This window comes from Monodon monoceros, unplaced genomic scaffold (genome assembly GCF_005190385.1).
Source record: "Monodon monoceros isolate NGI ecotype Baffin Bay Population unplaced genomic scaffold, NGI_Narwhal_1 Super_Scaffold_3, whole genome shotgun sequence".
Lineage (NCBI taxonomy): Eukaryota > Metazoa > Chordata > Mammalia > Artiodactyla > Monodontidae > Monodon > Monodon monoceros.
In genome coordinates, this window is record NW_021703780.1 from 11,093,261 (window position 1) to 11,113,507 (window position 20,247).

Here is a 20,247-nt window from a genome sequence, read left to right on the forward strand (position 1 = left end):
GAAAGAGAAGTTTCCCGAACTAATACACACTCAATATTCTGCCCCAAAGAAAAAACCCTCCTCACTGTTCAAGGCATTCTCTCAAATGCCACCTCCTCTGTGCAGCAACCCCTGATTTCCTCTGCCAACACAACTGCTGCTGCTTCTGTGCTCATTTCTGTAGTATACTCCTTGTGCACATTTTTGCAAACATAATTCTTAACTAGCCTTGTACCAACATTAAGATTTAGAATCTAAATCCTGTCATTCAGAGCTTGGTCCATGGGGCTTCCCTGGCGGCGCAGTGGTTGAGAGTCCGCCTGCCGATGCAGGGGACACGGGTTCGTGCCCTGGTCCGGGAAGATCCCACATGCCACAGAGTGGCTGGGCCATGGCCGCTGGGCCTGCGCGTCCGGAGCCTGTGCTCCGCAACGGGAGAGGCCACAACAGTGAGAGGCCCGCGTACCGCAAAAAACAAAAAAAGTTTGGTCCATGAACCAGTGGCATCAGCATCCCCTGGAAACTTGTCAGAAACGCAGAATCCCCATCCCAGACCTAGGGAACCAGAATCTGCCATTTTAACAAGATGCTCAGGTGGTTTATATCACATTAAAGTTTGAGAAGCCCTGTTTTAAACAAAGCTCCGTAACTTTGAGGAGCTTTTAAAAATACCAATTGCTACCATCAGAGGCTCTGATGTAATTGGTCTGGGACGCAGGCTGGGTACCCAGGATGCTGAAAACCTTCCCAGGGGTTCCTACTGTGTAGCCAAGCTTGAGAACCATCATATAAAACAAACCCCTCATTTTATAAGAGGAATTGAGACCGGAAAAGTCAAGAGACGGTCAGGCTGCAAAGTGAGTTAGCATCAGGAACCGGCCCCCCTCAAGGTTTCCTGTCTCCCTAAAAACGTAAAGGAAAGAGAAAAAGATCCATATGCACTGTCAGCAAATTTAAAACGAAACCTGGATCATACAACGCCCGGCGGACGCAAGACACTGCCATGACGCCACGCAACTCCTCTGTAAAGAGGCACCAACAGGATCCTCTAGGAACACAAAGAACCACTCGGTTTAGGCTGGATCTCAGGAACCCTTCCCATTTTTAATGACTGTCCAACATTGAAACCAAGTGTAAAATTAATGCTGGGAAAGATGGAGTCACCCTGCTCTAGGGTGACCCAGAAATGTCCTACGTAGACACAGATCCTTTCTCTATTGGCGCCTTTATCTTCCCCCGGCCCCTGATTCTTTGCTTACGTAACTCCTGTGGAAGGTACAAGATGGTATTATTGCACTGCCTAGTGTTCCCATATGGCACGGATTTTTCATCTGAGTTGGGAGATGACAGGAAGAAAAGATGGGAGGAGTAAACAGAGTGATTTTCCTTTCAAACCCTCTCTGCGCTTATCCTTACGCCGACCAGGTGAAGCCCACTAATTCCTCTGCCAGGGTTATGATCAGTAGCACCAGGTTTTCCACCCAGTTTATTCCCATCATGTGCTCTACCTTTTAGGAAGGGTGACTGAGGTGCAGAGGGAGCCCGTCTCGGGCGGACACCAGCGTGAAAAGTGGCTGCACCCAGACGACGGCTCATGAATGACAGGGTGACATTCTCTATAACCACCTCCTATAAACTGTCCCCAGAACAAGTTCTGGCCTGGAGTTGCCTGGAGGGAATGTGCCTTTGATCGGCTGCTGACAGAACAGTAGTTCTTCCTGGACAAAACTACATCCTCCCTTAGTGCCGTGGAGGACGATCTGCTGCACGAGGCACCTGCAGACAAAGCCAAGCCAACCTACTGCGCGGATACGCTTGTGCCCAGAAATCACACCAAACCCACTGAATTACTAGCTTGGCAGCTGGTAGTAGCAGCTACCCCTACAGATGTGCTCTCAGCAGTGATAATAAAGGAAAAAAAAGAAACCCACACCATCAAGGGCACAATGCGCACGGGCGGGTGTGCACGCGCGCGCGCACACACACATACACACAGAGGTGCGCACACAACTTAGGCTAACAGCCTTCCCACCAAGCCACACCAGTCGGGCCACTTTGCCCCCAGAACACATCTCCCTTGCAGATAAAGGGAAACTTTATCTTCCTGGTATAAAGGAGAGCTGTGTCTATTTGTGCAACAGATTAAAAAACAACAGGTCAGGGCTTCCCTGGTGGCGCAGTGGTTTGAGAGTCCGCCTGCCGATGCAGGGGACGCGGGTTCGTGCCCTGGTCCGGGAAGATCCCACATGCCACGGAGTGGCTAGGCCTGTGAGCCATGGCCGCTGAGCCTGCGCATCTGGAGCCTATGATCCACAACGGGAGAGGCCACAACAGTGAGAAGCCCGCGTAACGCAAAAAAAAAAACAAAAAAAAAAAACAGGTCAGAGCAGTCAACCATGACAGCGGTAGTAATGAAACAGCACTTAAAAATATTTACCAAACCACATCACTTTGCCCAATCAGTGCCATGCTTTTAAAGCGAGTTGTTGGAATAGATCTACCAGGTGGGAACTCTTATACACTTGGCTCGGGTGCCTGCATTTTACAGTGAAGGTAATGAAACCTCTAGAGAGGTGAGGTCACTCACCCAAGGTCACAGCTAATTAATTGTGCTGTCGGGATAAGAATGGCCCGTCCAGGCCCCCAGGCCAACACCCTCTGGCTGCACCACATCCCCACCAAAGCCCAGGAAGGAGTTCCAGAAGACGGTGATGCGTTTCCCAGAACAATGGTTCTGAAGCTGCTCACCGGCTACACCAGCACAGGTCTGGCTAAAGCGAAAACTTCCTGCAGAGAAAAGGGTGAGTGAAAACTGGAAATACTTCCACTGCACCATCCCTATATTTCTTTGGAGGGCTGAAGCCAATAAAGAGCTTCACTTCCCATCCCGGGGCAAAGTCAGGAGGCAGCAGAAAAGGATGGGGCTGCCCCAGCTCCTTCCAGCAGCGTTTGGCCTTTGTCTGCACAAGGTTAGAATTACAAATAAATCACCCTAGAACCAAGAGCCTATGGCTCCTCCCCAGATTCATTCACTCCCAATTATCAACAACAGCAGAGCTTCTATACCTTCATACATCCACTTCCACTTCCTGGAAGACTGCCTTTCCCCTTCAGCCAAGGCTGGACTAATTTTTACACATCACAAACGTCTGCACGTGCCTGGAGACAGCTGTCCCAGATTCAAGGGATCTCAGAACATAAGAACTGGAGGGTCATTCCAACCAAACATTTTCCCCCATGTTACTGTCTCTTTCTGTTGAAAAAAAAAAAAAAGAAAAAAGAAATCAATGTATTTTTTCCATTAAGACCATATTTTTAAAAACTGAAAATCCAGAGAAGAAATAAAAATCCATATTCCCACAGACCCATGATAACCAGCGTTAGAATTTTGGCTGATTACCCACCAGGCTTTAATTTTGGGGGCCTGTGTGTTCTAAACGAGGCTATCACCATCATACACAAATGCTTCTGGATCCTTTTTCTTTACCCACCATTACATCATAAAAATTCCCCACATTGCCACAGTCTTCCTCTACATAATTCCAATGGCTATTTAGCATTTAATCAACTATATATACCATATTTACCTAACTGCTTCCTTACTGTGGACCATTTATGTTTGTTTCTAGTGTTTCATAACGTAAACAAGACTTCACTGAACACTTGTGTGTGCGCGTTTTTTCATCGTTATTATTCGAGGTTATTTCCTCGGGAGAGCTTCCCAGAAGTCAACCTCCCATTTTTTTCATTGTTGGAGAAACACAGGCCCCGAGTGATTAAATGTCTGTTAAGGTAAAAAAGAACAGCCTCTAGGGACCCGGGTTCCATCCTGACTCAGCGGTCAACGATTAGCTGTGTGAACACCAACGAGTCGGCCAACTCCTCTGAGACTCAGTTTCCCTTGGGTGTTAGGGGATAGGTCCCTCCAAGACATGTCACGGTGTCTCTGTCCACCATTCCACACAGCCTCCCCTGAGACACCAAATCACCGGCCCGTCTCCCTTCTATCTATCTGCTTTTCACACCAGCTGCTCAGGAGAAGGACTTGGTCGAAGCCCATTGTGAGACCAGACTCGTTTAAGCAGACGGGGCGGGGCCATGCAGGCCAAGCCTACGACTTGCAAACTGCGGCAGCCACGTTGGCTGTTCCTCCCCCTGCCCGGGTCCTTGGCACTGCTTGCTGAATCCAGGTCAGCTGTGGAATTCAACAGCCCTCCCTTCATACCTGAGTGAGCTGACCAGAGGGCAGTGTGACAACAATAAACACACCCAGGCCCGTGCTTGGGGACTTCCCAGAATTCAGCCATGCAGGGGAGGGAGCTGGCCTGAGTCTCCTATCAGGGTTCTCCAGGACACTAAAGAGGCCGCTGTGCCTGCGACCATTAGTCACATCCCCCATGGGTCCCTGCAGGTGAAAACATAGCCCTCAGCCCAGAACACACGGAACCAAGGGAGGACTACCTCGCTCCTGTTTCCACCTCGTCCACACAAGAGTTTGCCATTTATTTTTGGCCTCTTTCAACAATGAGTTATAATCAGTAGAGAAGGGGAGACAATGAGACAACATTTTCTCAATCTCTCAACATCCTGTTTGACACATGCAGTTCCCCAGCTACTGTCCCCACAGCGATGGAATAGATGACGTGAGCTCCAATTTAGTCACCATTTCCCCCTTTTCATGCTACGTCTGCGAAAGCCCCAAGGACTTCGTGCATATAGTGCTGGAAAAGACGCAAGCTTCCGAGTCAGGCAGTCCTACGCCGAATTCTGATTCCACTTCTCCTTAGCCGGGTGAACCTGACAAAATACCCTGTTTCACAGAATCTAAGCCACCACTGCCAAGACCTATGATGATTTTACTTACTACCAAGAAAGAAAAGCCACTGCCAATTGAACTACGACCTGACATCGATTACAAGTCAGGTCCCTATTTTAGATGTTGAAGTGTGAAAAAAAAGGTGTCTTAGAATCAATGATTGTGACATTTAACCTCTCTCCAATTAAACTTCTCACTTGTAAGATGGAGACGCTAAATGCCCACCGTGAAGCTTGGTTGTGAGGTGGGAGTGAGGTGACACTTGTGCCTGACTCTGGACCTGGTATGAAGTACTCAATAAAGTGTTAGTTCCTCACCTCATTCCAAAAGGGATGGGTAGGTTCTAGATAGATTATAAGCTCTTTTCAGAATAGTTATCATATCTTATATGTCTTTGACCTCTTCTCACCCCCAATGACCAAGAACAATGCCATACACATTGTAGGCACTTAATAAATGGATTGTGAATACAAGTACTGAACTAGTTTGAAAACTGATAAGTGCCCCTGTTGGAGGGTGTGACCCCTGCAATCCCACTGGCTCCCCCAGCACCTGGAGGTGATGAGCACACCTGGCAGTGTCATCCTGGGTCACGGGGGCTGGAAAGGAGAAAAGCAAATGCCAGGTGCTTGGGTGCACATCCCCCGTGGAACCCCGCCATGGGCAGGCTGTGGACGGCAGCCCACTGCACTGGGGTCAGCACCCGTGGCTACGTCTCAGGTCCACAGACAAACGCGGCACTGTGGTACCCGCAGGCCTCGCGGGGAAAGCCGGGCTGCCTCTGTGCCCTCGATATGAACGGCTGTGCATATTAAGTCAGACAGGCTATGTCCCCAGGGGCTCTAAACCTGTCCCCAGGACTCCCTGAGAGCAACACCGTGCCGTGTACACAAATGTCCCATGTGGGTGGTGCTGGAAGGAACAAAAGTTCAAACAAGCAGAATCGTGTGGCGCTGGGGTTTTTTTCCCAAAATGTTTACACCTGCTGCTTTTTTCTCCTCTGGTGCCCCAGCTCTACTGGAAAAGGAGGAGAGACAGAGCAGGGAAAAACAATCTCATTTTCCACCACCCACTTTCGATTATTCATAGTCTTGTAGGAGATGAGAGCGCTGCCAGTGACAAAGTTAAATGACAAGTCTTCTAAAATCCTGACGTTGCGTGTGCGCTCACACCCTCACAAAGGCACTCACCGCTCCCTCCAAGCTCCAATTAGCTGGAATTTCACAGACCCCGATTCCCTAAGGAACACTCACACAGCTGGGTATTGCTTTCACAAAGTTAATGGGACCTGAAGGGGAAAAAAAGCAATAATAATTACCAAAATAGTAATTACCTATTCGCTGGGGCTTCACGCTTGAGTGCCTGTATAGCCTCTCCCCTCGAGGGAAGGGAGGACGGAGGGAGCCGCGAGAGGAGGAATTGAGTGAGAACGTTCATTTCGCCCAGAGCTGCAGAGTGTTGGCCGTGGAGAGGAGAGGGAGGCAGTATTCTCCCCCATGCCCAGGCCCCAGAACCGGCAGGAAGTGTTCTCTTGGGTTCTCTCGGGATTAAGGGGCCTGAATCTAGTCCCTTCCCCCACTACCCCCAGGTGCAGACTCTAAGTCCTTTGGCTTCTCTGTGCTTTGGGCTCTACATTGGCCAAAAGCAAGGAAAACCTCAGGGGGTTGCTGAGAGGCTAAGGAAGCGTCTCTAGCGAGAGAAGCTGCATTCCTGGCCTGGCATCACTCAGCCTCATCTGTGCCACCTGCTACCCAAAGCCCCTGGGAGGACCCCAAGGTGGGGCATAGTGTCACTTATCTGGTTGTGCACTCCCGACAGTTAAAGGGGATTTTAGGAGGCTTTCCACAGCACTTCTCCTTCTTATTAATAAGTCCTTACTAATAAATAGGGAAAGTGGTAGCTACACGTCATTAAACATCCACTAATTACTTATGAGACTCCAATAACCCACACTATGGACTCCCCAACATCCCAATCCTGGAAAAAAAGGAAACACACCCAAAAGTTTGGATTTCTCAAAAATCCCTGTTTACATCAAGCATCAATGGCTGCTTTGTTCACAGCCGAATCCCCAGCCTAGGGATGAGGGCTGTCCAATAAAAGTGTCTACAGTGATGGAAATGTTCCATGCTGTGGCGTCCGATATGGTAGCCTCCAGCTAGCCACGTGTGGTTTTCGAGCACTTGAAATGTGGCTAGGGCAACTGAGGACCCGGATTCTTTACTTTATTTAGTTTTAATTTATGTAAATTCATAGAGCCATGTATTGCAAAGCATAGATCCAGAGAGTGCCTGGTATACAGCTGGCGCTCAATGAAGATTTGTTCAAGGGAAGAATGAATGGACAGTAGCTCACCATAATGTCCTGATTAAGCAGGATTCCCATGTTTTTTGAGCACTCACTTTAAACAAATCCCTGTTTATGTCTACAACCTTCTGAGTTAGGTATGTTTATTATCTCTGTTTTACACATAAAGAAACAGAGGCTCAGAAGAGTTAAGTGGAGAACTGCCAGCCACGTAGAATGTGGCAAGGCCAGGACTCGACGCCAGGCCATACACAGGACGGGGCAGCCTCTTAAAACTAGTCAACTTTTCCCCTGATGACAAAAGCATCTGGATACCTCACTTTACTTTCTACAGATGACACCAAATTCAACATTTTTTTTGGAAACCTGGAAAAGGAAAGAACTTTTCCTTATGACAGACAGCAATGGATATGCAGAGTGTCACGGGTGGGGATCTTCTGAGAGCCTAGCCAGCGCGCTCACCTAGCAAGGCCCTGTTAACTGACTCTGGGTCCCAAGCCGAGAACTAACTATACATGCCATCACTGGGGCCGTTCCCTAAAACCATCGCCCACGCGGCAGACTCCTCTGCTGTGGCTTCCTGGTCATCATCTCCACGAGTTCTCACCTCCTAATGCTGCCAAGCACGTCCACCTCTCATGCACTGAGTGTCCTTCTCCAAGGAGAGTCCTTCATCCCTTCTCACACGGTGACTCACAGCCCCAGCCCGCCTTGCCCCTTGGACCACAAGGGCCTCGACCGTGTAACAGAAAGACGCCCACCATCCGACACAGCACAAAACCAGAAACTGAGCACGACCTATAGTGGTCGACTACAGGAAACATAATTTTTCCTGAGTGCTGCTACAGAGCCAGGTGGTTCCCTGAAGAGGATTTTACATCACAGAGGCTTCTACAACTCCCTTTCAGTTATTTAAATCCGACCCGCTGGTCCCATATAAGCCCCACCTCCTCCAAAGGTTCTTCCCAAACCCTTCAGCCCTCAGGAATTCCTCTGTCCTCAGCTCTGAGGCAACATCCATTATCTGCAAGGCCACCTCCTCAGGGACCCAGGCTGCCTGAGGGGACGGGCGCTGGGGACCAGTGTGGCCTTTTCTCACAGGCGCTGTGCATTTTAGCTCTAACCTCAAACTCCTCCCTCATCAAAACAAAAGCTCATCAATGGACCTGGGCCAGGCCTTCTAGAGAACAACATGGCAATACTTCACCCCCTATCAGAGGAAGCCCCTTCCAAGTCTCACTCTGTTGCGTCTCCCATTCCATCCACACAGAACTTTTTTTTTTTTCTTTTGCGGTACACGGGCCTCTCACTGCTGTGCCCTCTCCCGTTGCGGAGCACAGGCTCCGGACGCGCAGGCTCAGCGGCCATGGCTCACGGGCCCAGCCGCTCCGCGGCATGTGGGATCTTCCCGGACCGGGGCACGAACCCGTGTCCCCTGCATCGGCAGGCGGACTCTCAACCACTGCGCCCCCAGGGAAGCCCCACACAGCACTTTTTATGAAGAGAATTCTGTTCAAACATTTTCTCTACTCTTCCTCTTTGTTGTAGCACCCTTTACAGACTGGCACTGTCAGGCTGCCCGGGTAGCCAACCCTTAATCCAATACCGATATTTTGGGGTTACTCAACTGCCTTAAGCAAACACTTCCTGCCATTGCAGTATAACGATTCATACTGTACTTAATCATATGTTTTGTTGCACTGCTGTGTGCTTGTGTACGCTTATCTTCTCTCAAGAACAAAGGCCATATCTTTAAAGACCATTAAAGAAAAATAAATGAAAAAAAAAAAGAGAGAGAGAGAGAAACACTCTCCAGACACTGGACAAAATAAGTAATTGTAACTGAAAGGTCCTAGAGCACTTCTGAAAATCTTCAAATTGGGAATGTCCCTCAAAGGGTGTTCTGTATCTCATCAGGGCCCAGGGCAATGCGGGAGCGCCAGTGTCAGCATCGCATCCGTTCACATGACTGTCTCGCTCTTTTAAATACTGAACCATTCCAATGAGTATTTGGCAAAGCTAATTTCACTTGGGATGGAGAATTAGTTCAGCTGTATCTAGTTCCAAAATCAAAAATAGAGAGAAGTCTTTAAAAGCCCCCAGAAACCCCTAACTTAACAACATAACAAAATCGTAAAACCATTGCTACTAACTCAATAACAAGATGATGAACAGCCCCATTTAAAAATGGTCAAGAGATCTGAATAGACATTTCACCGAGGAAGATATGACTGGCTAAGAAGCACATGAAAAGGTGCCCGACATTATTAGTCATTAGGAAATGCAAATCAAAATCATAATGAGGTACCCCTATGCACTATCTATAATGGCTACAAGCAGGAAGACTGACAGTATCAAGTGTGGGTGATGATGTAGAGAAATGAGAATTCCCTACCTAGCAAGTAGGAATACAAAGTGGTACAGCTGCTTTGGAAAAGTCGGGCAGTTTCTTAAAAAATTAAATATACATACCATATAACCCATCAATTTCACTCCTAGATATCTGTTCAAAAGAAATGAAAACATGGGTCTACCAAAGACTTGTATGCAAACGTTCACAGCAGCATTATTCACAACAGCGAAAAACTGGAAACAATACAAATACCCATTGAATGGTGAATGGTTAAACAAAATGTGTTCTATCCATACAATGGATTATCACTTGGCAATAAACAAAGAATAAACTTCTGATACATGCAACAACACAGACTAACCTCGAAAACATGCTAGGTGAAAGAAGCCAGACTTAAAAGACTACATATTGTATGACTCCATTTATACAAAATTGCTAGGAAAGGCAAAATGGTAGAAACAGAAAGCAGGTCAGCGCTTGCCTGGGGCTACAAGTGAGAGCAGGAATTGTCCAAAAACAAGCATGAGCAAACTTTTGGAGATGTTGGAAGCATTCTAAACCTTTTTGTGATGATAGTTTCACAATCATAACGTTTACTAAAAATCATGAAATCACTTACAGTGGGTGACTTTAAGACATATAAATCATATCTCAATGAAGCTGGGGTTTTTGTTTGTTTTGTTTTTCTAAAAAGCAATGCTAAAGCTGCAACTTAATCTGGGGCTTCAAAACTGCAGTTTCAGTTTATGGATATTATGCTAACGACAAGAGCATCTCAATAGCCTAAGGGCTATTATCGTTGGAAATTGGAAATTTTAAAAACAGTTCATATCATTTTAATGTAAAGTCATTTTTCCACGTTTTTTTCATACTCATTAACAATTGTCAAGGAAAGTCTAAACCCCAAGGCATCCCAGACTTGCCCAAACCTGAGGGACGAACTCCCCCAAAGCCCTGTTGACAGGTGTAGAACCATCAGGGCGAGGGGTCAGCGTGGCTCTCAGCGGTGAGTGTGGCCAAGTCTCTTCCCAACATTCCCTCTGGCTTGAGTCTGAAATAAAAAGAACCCCCCACCCCCAAGGTCTTCTGGCTTAGAGAACGATGTTCAGTGAGTGCTCTCCTAGGGGCCCACACCCATCAGCTGAGCTCCCCAGGGCTGCTTCTCCACCAACAAGTCTCTCCAAGCCCACGTCGGTGTGACGCGTCTGCCAGGTGTCTCATGGCCCAGCTTGCCTGGCCAGGTGGCGTTGATCCAGCCACAATCTGTACTCGTCAGGATTCCCCAGAGAAACAGAACCAATAGGATATGTATACATAGAGGGGGAGTGGGGTTTATTTTAAGCCATGATGGGGCTCATGCCATGATGGGGATTGGCACTTTGCAGGACAGGCCAGCAGGCTGGAGACCCAGGAAGAGCTGATGTCACAGTTCCCAGCAGGAAAGCAGCCTGAAAGCAGAAATCCTTCTTCCTCCGGGACCTCAGTCTTTCCTGGCTCCTTAGAGGTCCTAAGCTAATACTTGAACTCAAAGGGTCTCTGTCTCCTGGTGGTCCTCTGCTGGCACATGCCACACGGGAGGTGGCACTCAACAAGGTTTGCAAACCTACAGACGACCATTAAACTCCATGGAGTGGGTCACGTTTACCTGCTCTCCCATCACCGACTTTCAACATATGCACACCCTACATTTAATAATCCTAACAAGGTTGGCATCATCTCATCATGACATACATTTTTCTCTCTGCTGTTTTACTACGGTCATTAGAAGAGCAGCAAAATGCCAAATGTGTATTTCACAAAGTAGGTAAAGAACCTATGTAATTAAGAAATGTCTACATCTGTAAAGTCTTCACGCAAGTCTATGTTCTCATAATCAACACCTTTGTGGAGTGTGGCCCAGCTCAGAATGACCACTCAATCCCTCCACCTCCACTGCCCTCCAGGAGAGTGGTCCCCCGCATTGCAAGATAATCTCCAAAAAGACTGAGCCGGGAGATAGCATCAGGCACAAGCAGGGACACCTGGGGTGGGGAGCAAGGCGAGGACTGCACTTTTCAGGTGGCTGAACCAGTAATATTTCTGTTTGGGAGCTACATGTGGACAGTGTTCTGCCCATCACACGAGCCCAGGAAGCAGAGGAGGCTGCTCTAAAGAGGGATGGGTGATGAAGGCGACACATGGAGAGGAGCAGAGCACAAAATGGTAAAATTCCAGGAGTTCATGGTTTCCAGGTACCTACTGAGACCCAGCTACATCCCTGCCCCGAGTTCCATGAGACAGCCCTGCATCCTTCCCACGGTGCTGATAAAGTTTCACAGGAGGATGGTGAGTTCGTGGTAACACCATCAGCACTTTCTAGATCACGTATCCGTGAAGCAAGCACTAGATTTTCAGCCAAGACAGCACCTGAAGCTTGGCTTATGCATATTTCCTTTTTAAAATAAAAAAAGTTTAACTGTATTCTCTGAGTCTAGCAGAAAGGAATCGTCTCATGAGAAAAATGAGGGAAAATAAATCTTCAGAAGCACCGTTTGGAATAGGCTAAATCACTGACCACAGTGGGAAGGAGGAGAACTAACATTTATTGAGTCTATGCAGACAGCTAAGGGGGGGCCATGGACTAGGTCTTCATCTACCCCCCTCATTTTAATTGTCATATCAACTCTATATGATAGTATCTTTAGCTCCATTTTATTGATGGAAAAAAATGAGGCTCAGGAAGGACATTACCTCTCCCAAAGCCACACAGTGGTAAACTGCCAAGTTTTCCCAGTTAGTTTTGTGTATCACCACGTCTTAAATCATGATGCTCTTTGCTGGACCCTGACTTCCCTGCATCAAAATATAGAACGAATTGCCTGTATATTACGTTCTCAGCAAAACCCTAAAAACATGCTATTTACTTTCACTTTTGTTGTTGTTCTTTCCCAGTTTCAGGTATCAAAATGTCCAACTTCTTCATTTGGTTTCTCCAATACAAACATGTGCAGAACTGTCCGTTTGCAAAGCCAGATACCATCAACGAAATAATCCCTCACCCAAGCCTAATTTCAATTAGATAAAATGAGGCTGGCGATGCTCGACTTTTCCTAACAGCAAATAGAGTCATTTCTTTCATTTACATAATGCCCCAGAGCTTCCTCAACTCTAAACCAAATCAGCAGACCGAAATCATGTCTCTCCACGTTCAGGGGCGGAAACTTGGAGAAAAATGCAATCACATTTACTACAGTCTTCGGACAGGCATAGATAGAGAACAGACTTGAAGGAAGCACAGGAAACGCAGGGTTTGCTGGAGTTTCCGATGGTGACTGTCAAGTCCAAATACACAATTTCGTTATCTGCAGCCCTATCTCTGCTAGTGTGGCAACCATGACCAGTGCGGCCCCGTTTCCTTCCCGCTCTCTCAGGCCTGTCCCAGCAGCCCTTCTCAACCTTGAGCAATTTGCTGACACTGTGAAGTAGGGCAGAAAAGGACACAGCGCTCCCAGTCTGCGGCTAATGAAGCCAAACAAGTTGGGGCAAGATCCGTGTGCAGCAAGGTCAGGGTTCAATGAAACTCTGCAGCCTTATTCACTATCCCCAAAGCGCCATCCATCCCCCAGAGAGACTTTCCCCAGGGAGCCTGCACTACTATCTCCAAAAGCCAGGGCAGGGACCATGAAAACAGATGTCGCCACATGACACACAAAGGCAACAGGTATTTTAACACCGCTCTCCTGCCAGGTGAACGACTCAAGGCCGTGGATGTCTTCTTTTCCCAAAGGCAGAGAGCCATCACGCCTCTGTGTCTGGCTGTGGCAGCATCCAAACCACCTGGGAGCTGGATGGAAATTCTGAATCTCAGGTCCCATCCTGGAATCTGCATTTTGACAAGATCCCCAGGTAATGCAACCGCAAATTAAAGTTTGAGAGGTACTATGCTATTGCATGCAGGACAAAAATGTTCTGTATTGATCGACACATCCTCTTGATAAGCCAAGCATTCATTCATTCGATGAAAAGCATTCATTTGGCATTCAAGAAATATTTATAATGTGCCTATGAGGTGACTCAGTGCCTGGCACTGTCTAGGGGAGATAAGGCAACTGGGTGAGCCAAGTAGACAAAGGCTCTACCCCCTCAAAGAACTTACATTCTAACTGGGGAGACAAATAACAAAGAGAAGAACAAGCAAACAAATGAAAGAGATTATCGCCAACTGTGATAAAGAGTTCACGTAGTCATTCTACGAGCACACTGGCGTGTGCAAAATGACATCTGCTCTCGATTATTCATTACAAGTTGGTATAAGCAAAAGGTTGGAAACAGGAGAAAATACTTGCAAACGAATCAATGGACAAAGGAGTAATCTCCAAAATATATAAACAGCTCATGCAGCTCGACATTAAAAAAACAAACAAACAAGTCAAAAAATGGGCAGAAGACCTAAATAGACATTTCTCCAAAGAAGACATTCAGATGGCCAAGAAGCACATGAAAAGCTGCTCAGCATCACTAATCATTAGAGAAATGCAAATCAAAACTACAATGGGGTATCACCTCACACCAGTTAGAATGGGCATCATCAGAAAATCTACAAACAACAAATGCTGGAGAGGGTGTGGAGAAAAGGGAACCCTCTTGCACTGTTGGTGGGCACGTAAATTGATACAGCCACTATGGAGAACAGTATGGAGGTTCCTTAAGAAACTAAAAATAGAATTACCATATGACCCAGCAATCCCACTACTGGGCATATACCCTGAGAAAACCTTAATTCAAAAAGAGACATGTACCACAATGTTCACTGCAGCAGTATTTACAATAGCCAGGTCGTGGAAGCAACCTAAATGTCCATCGACAGGCGAATGGATAAAGAAGATGTGGTACATATATGCGATGGAATATTACTCAGCCATAAAAAGGAACAAAGCTGGGTCATTTGCAGAGACGTGGATGGACCTAGAGGCTGTTGTACAGAGTGAAGTGAGTCAGAAAGAGAGAAACAAATACCGTATATTAACACATATATGTGGACTCTAGAAAAATGGTACAGATGAACTGGTTTGCAAGGCAGAAATAGAGACACGGATGTAGAGAACAAATGTATGGACACCAAGCGGGGAAAGGGGGAGGGGACGTGGTGGGATGAACTGGGAGATTAGGATTGACATATATACACTAATATGTATAAAATAGATAATAAGAGCCTGCTGTATAAAAAAATAAAATAAAACAAAAACAAAAGTTTGGAAACAACCTAAATGTTGAATAATAGAGAACTGCTTAAGTAAATTTTGGTTTATCCCATACAGTGAAATACTACGCAGCCAAAAACAGGAGCGAGGATACTTTTACCTTCTGAGTTTTAAATATACATCTATGTGTATATATACACAAATTTTCAAGATCATATTGTTGCATGGTGAAAGCAAAGTATATAACAGTGAGTATAAGATGTTGCTAATTGTGTGAAAAATATTTTTCAAATTCTCAACACACATATTCACCAGTCCATACTTAGAAAAGTCATCAAAAGGAGACAAAAAAACTTATAACCGTGATTGCCTCCAGTTGAAGGATGGAGCTGGGGAACACTTCCTCTTCACTGTGTACTATTTCAAGTGTGTTAGAGCACTTGAAACTTGTACCACGTGAATCTATAACCCATTTATAATAACTAAATAAATTCTACTTTTTAAGCAAATGCATTAAAGTAAGTGCAAGAAAAGATGGAGGCACGCAGTGCTGAGACTACAGAAGGGTATGGGTGGGGGGCGGGATTGAGGAAGGGGAAGGATTCCGGGAGGAGATACCACTGGGGCTGAGGCTGGATGAACAGGAATCCATCACACACACGAGGCAGAAGGGTATTCCTGACAGAGGCACGGACGCATGAAGGAACAAGGGCCTTTCCAGCAAACACCTGCAGTTTGGTTTAGCTGAAGCGCGTGGGGTTCCAGAACCACCAGCAGGACATGAGGCTGGGCAGGCTCGTCAGAGGCCAGGTCTTGCCTGTCATGCCGAGAAGCTGGGGCCTTTCCTAGAAGTGATGAAATGGGGGAGCAGTAATGTGATCAGGTTTGCAGTTCTTCAAAGTAATTCTTGGCAGCAGAGTGGAAAGTGGATAGAGGCAAGGGTGGCGAGGGGCAGACTGAAGCTTAATTCAGATGCAGTCAGGGCCTAGCTCCTTCTACGAAGGAAGCAATGATGCAGAAGAGGGAACAGATACAAGAAGGATGAGGGGTTGGCATCAACCAGATTTGGGAACTGATTCCATCAGTGGGGTAGACACACAACAAAGGATCCCTCCAACCATCTCACCTGGGCTGCCACTCTCTGACAGAAGTAAGTGCAAAAGGAGCAAGTTTAGGGGATGGGAGAGGAAGCAATGACTTGGGGGGAGACACATGTCCTTGAGCAACTCAACTCCAGCCTCATCTGTAAGATGGGGCAAACAGCTACCTTCGAGGATTATTTTAGTCAAGAAATGAAACATTTCATATAGAGCACTTACCACGTTGCACACAGTAGGTACATAACAAGAGGCAGCCCTGGATGCTGTAGAAATTATACATTGCAGAAAAGTCTCTCCAACAGAGAAATGCCTCGTTCGCTTAGGAAGGGATTTCAAGGAACTTTTAGAAATCAAAGGAGGATGTTGTGATTCAACTGACTGCAAGTTTTATGCCTCCATACTGGTCACAGCCCCTCACCTCGACAGGCCCATGACCAGTATGGATCCAGAGCCACAGATCTCTCACCACTGCCGGGCAAGCAACTCAAAGGAGGACAGGACGACGAGGCCAGGACTAGTCAAGGTTGGCTTGTTTCAACATTAGGCAACCACTAATATCTACAAACCTCCAACGGCCAGACTGGCCCAATAACTGTTCGGGGTTTTTCACTTCCTGTGTCGTATGTGTTGAACCTCTAGCTGTGACAGCACAGCACATCAAGATGACCGCCCCACCGGGTATTCGCAGGTACAATGGGAAGAAGAGCCACGTCTGGGGATTTTCCACTGAAGATGAAGCCTGGAACAAGCCTACGGTCCGGCCACACGTAAATCCAAAGCCCCCACATTTCCTACAAGCAGAGACTGCCTCAGCATCAGGTAGTCTGATCACCTGTGAAATTGGGAATTAAATAAAAGTAAAAAGCCCAAGACTTAGCACGAAAATATGAACAAACCCCTATTCCTCAGTCATGATGATTAAACCAAGGCTATTTCTTACGCCTCTGACACTTGGTTTTGAAAAGGTAGCCCACCTCAGTCTTGACAAGGGAAAAAAAAAAAATCATAGGGGTTTCTGAAAATAAGAACAGAAGAAGTTTCCAGTAATGTATAATCTGTGCCACTTCCCAAAGTCAGAGCCCCCAAATGCTTTCATGGCTAAAGTACCAGAGATGGTCAGAAAACAGGAACATCCCTGTTTCCCAAATTGCCACCCTCCAGGAGACATGCTCTAGGGCTGCTCTGGGGGTCTGACCTGGAGGGCTGTGCTGGGGTGGGGATGGGAGGGGGAGGGCGGTGAGAGGGGGGGATGTGACAACAAGGTCTTTCTGATGTGATAGGTTGTAAGCCCTCTAGCAGAGACGGGGCTCGAGACGGACCCATCTTACATGAATTGCCCTCCTAGATTTATGCTATAAGATGGTGATCATTTACTGAACATGCACAGATCCACTGTGAGCACAGACGTAAGCTACCCAACGTATATATTCGATCAAACAGAAAAGAAATATTGGCCAGAACCTAATGACATTCCATTCAAGGCCAAAGAAAACAGGCAACAAAGGTCAGAAGCTTAATAAAATTAACATGAAAACGGACAGCCTTGGACGGTCTCCTTAGGAATCTTCAGATGTCCCATTCGAGTCAACAACAGAATGGAATGGCCTGATGAAAGTGGTTTTCTAGGGAGAAAGAGTCCTACATTCTGGTCATAATTCTCAGAAGATAGAACTAAAATATATGTACATGCCACCTACCCTAAATCCATGCCTGTTTTTAAAAATAAAACATTCTTTCCAAGATTGCATAAATTACCCTTGGTTTCTGTTCCTTCCCAGTTCTTGCCTTCTAACTCTTTTGCCTTCTAAGTTTTGTCTCTTTCCTGGCCAACAAAATATTCCAACTTTCAAGGGTGGGCAATAACATTTTCTCGGGACCTAAGGAGTGAGCAGCCTTCCTGGTTCGTGTGAGGACTGCTGATGGACAAAAAAACATGCACTTCTTCCTCTGGGCACGGCAGGGACTCTGATACTCTGCCCTGAGATGGTCCAGTCGGCCTGGGTTAGGTGGGGGAACCCGACGGTGAAGGCTGGTAAGCTCACCCCCAACCTGCCTGTCACCAGGCCTAGGAACTACTCCTGCGGGGAATTAAGGTGGGACTATTGCATGCTTCCACGTGAAACTGGCAGCATGGGGCCTTTCCCCACACAAAGCATCCGTGCCTCTGGAACTACTGCGCTCATCCCCTAAAATTCTAAGATCCTACTCCAAATCTGCGCGGAAGACAGTTCTCGGGCTGCCGCACTCGAAAGTTAACTCCCTCTGCTTTTATCAAATTAGTCTTTACTAACCTATGACCACCACCACCCGCCACGAAGACGTCCTAATAGATCCCCCGCCCCCATCCAACCACTCTCACCATCCTTGCTTTCAGCGAAGAAGAAATAATTCCAGCTAACTGTCACATCTCTATAATCTCTCACTAAACTAACTCCCAGCAGGAAGAAAGAAACTATCCTAGCAGGGCGCCACAGCTGCTGACTGTCAGGCAGTCGATCGCCCCCAGGAAAACCCGAGACACGTGTGGGCCCTTTATTCCGGCGTTCCTGGGCGCGCACTCGCCTCTCGCAGGCGCGCACGCACGCACGCACACACACACTCGGGCACTGCACACTCAGCCGGCGACTTAGTTTTGTCTCCCTCAGAGCAGCCCGTCCCCAATCTTAAGAATTTCCTCAGCCTCGTCGACTTCCCCAGAACACACGCGCCTCCTGCAGCCTGGGCGCCACGCGCGTGTGAAAGCGCGCCCAGGTGGTGCCAGAAGGGAAAAGGGAAGTGTAGGTGTGGGGAAGGCCAGGGAGAAGGAAGGAGAAAGCTCCGAGTGGGGTGTGGGATCTCAGGTGCCCGGGTCGGCGTAGATGCCATGTAAGCTTCCGGGATGAAGAGAGGGCAAGAGGAGAAAAGCAGCAGGGGATGAAAGGAGCGAGGCTGGGGATAGGGTGGCGGAGGGGGAGGGGTCGCTCACCCAAGGTCTTGACTGCGATCTGCCTGGTGAGGGGCGGCGGCAGGTTGATGCACACCAAGTCCACGTCCTGATGCAGCAGCACCTCGTCAATGCGGCTGGTGTAGAAGGGGACGCTCATCTCCTTGGCCAGCTCCTCCGCTTCCTCCTGCGTGCGGCCCCAAAGCGCCTTCACCGCGAAGCCCTCGTCTTTCAGCAGTGGGATGATGACACGGGCCGTGAGGCTGGTGCCGAACACGCCCACCCCGGGAAGCATGGCTGCTCCGGCCCGCCTGGTTCTGCTTTCAGCTCGGATCTCCGGTCGAACACGCGCACGCACAGCCCTCTAGCCAGTCCCGCAGCCGGCTCGCCGCGGTGCACCAGCCGCCGTGCACCGGGCCAGGCGCCCGGGTGCCCAGAGCGCACCGAGCCGCAGGCGGAGCAGGCTCGGGCGCCTCAGTACGGTGACTGCTGCAGTGTCCGCCACGCGGGGCTCCCGTCCTTCCCGGAGGCGGCGGCAGGGACCCCCCGCGGCGCGCCTGCGGCCCCGAAGCCCCGCGGAGCCCGGGCTCAGGCGGCGTCCCGGCCACAGCGCGGGCCGGCTGCGTGCGCCCCGCCGAGGTCGCTCCATGGCCGGCTCATCCCCGCGCCCGTGCCGCCGCAGCCGGGACCGGCTCTCCCCCGCGTCGTTTCCGCAGCCTGCGAGTCGCACGCAGGAGCCTCGACACACTGCCACAGCCCGCACCGGCCGGGCTGCGGAGGTCCCCTTCCTCCCCGCCCGCCGCTCCGAATGAAATGCACTGGCGACCAGCAGGAGGCCGGCTAAGCTGGAGGCTCGGAGGGCGCCGGGCGTGGATATGGAGCTGCAGCGCGGCGGCGGCGGCGGCGGCCACGACCTGGGGCCAGCCTTCTCATTCTGCTGCCATGTTCGCTCGCCGCGCGGCTCGGGCGGCCTGGGCCCAGGGGCAGGCTAGGGCTCCGGGATCCCGCGGGAAGGCGGAGTTGGCGAGTTTTGGCTGTCAGCGGCCGGGGGTTCCTGCCCCGCCCCCGCCGCAGCGCCGCGCGCCATTGGCCGCCGCGCGCCGCCCCCGCCCCCGCTGCCGCGGGCTCGTGGTGCGCGCTGCGCCCGGGCCCAGAACACGCCCGGCTCCTTCCCCGCCCCACCTAGCTCGCCTCCTGCCTTTCGCGTCTTCCCTTTCTTCGCCGTCCACCACCTCCTTCTTCCCCTCGCCTCTTTCCAAGCCCCGCCCCAAACAAGCCAATACATCTATCGAGTCTGGGCGCGCCCTAATAGGCTAGTCATCTGTGCCTTGCAAGAGATCTGCGGGCGCCCGGGCCCCGAGAAGGCCGGGGCACGCGGCCAGGTGTGAGCAGCGGGTAATTACCACCTCCGCTCCGAGAGCGTTTCCTCCGTGCCGGGCATCACGCTAAAGAAGTTTTCCTTGCATTCTCCCTTATTCCTCGCATTCTCCCTTATTCCTCGCACCGACCCTAAGGTTATAGGAAACCCATATAACCGATGATGTAACTGAGTCCTGGGAAGGTTCAGGGACTTGCGCATGGTCGCGTAA

The 20,247-nt window shown here is 49.0% G+C and overlaps 1 protein-coding gene across 1 annotated transcript in view; it reads right to left on the reverse strand.

The window, feature by feature from the left end:
- GFOD1 (glucose-fructose oxidoreductase domain containing 1) overlaps positions 1 to 19,683 on the reverse strand; it is a 102,419-nt gene extending 82,736 nt beyond the window's left edge. The window contains exon 1 of the mRNA XM_029242441.1: positions 18,701 to 19,683. Coding sequence (XP_029098274.1) covers positions 18,701 to 18,953 — 253 coding nt within the window. The 5' untranslated portion in view covers positions 18,954 to 19,683. The remainder of the gene's footprint in view (positions 1 to 18,700) is intronic.
- Positions 19,684 to 20,247: the final 564 nt, after the last annotated feature.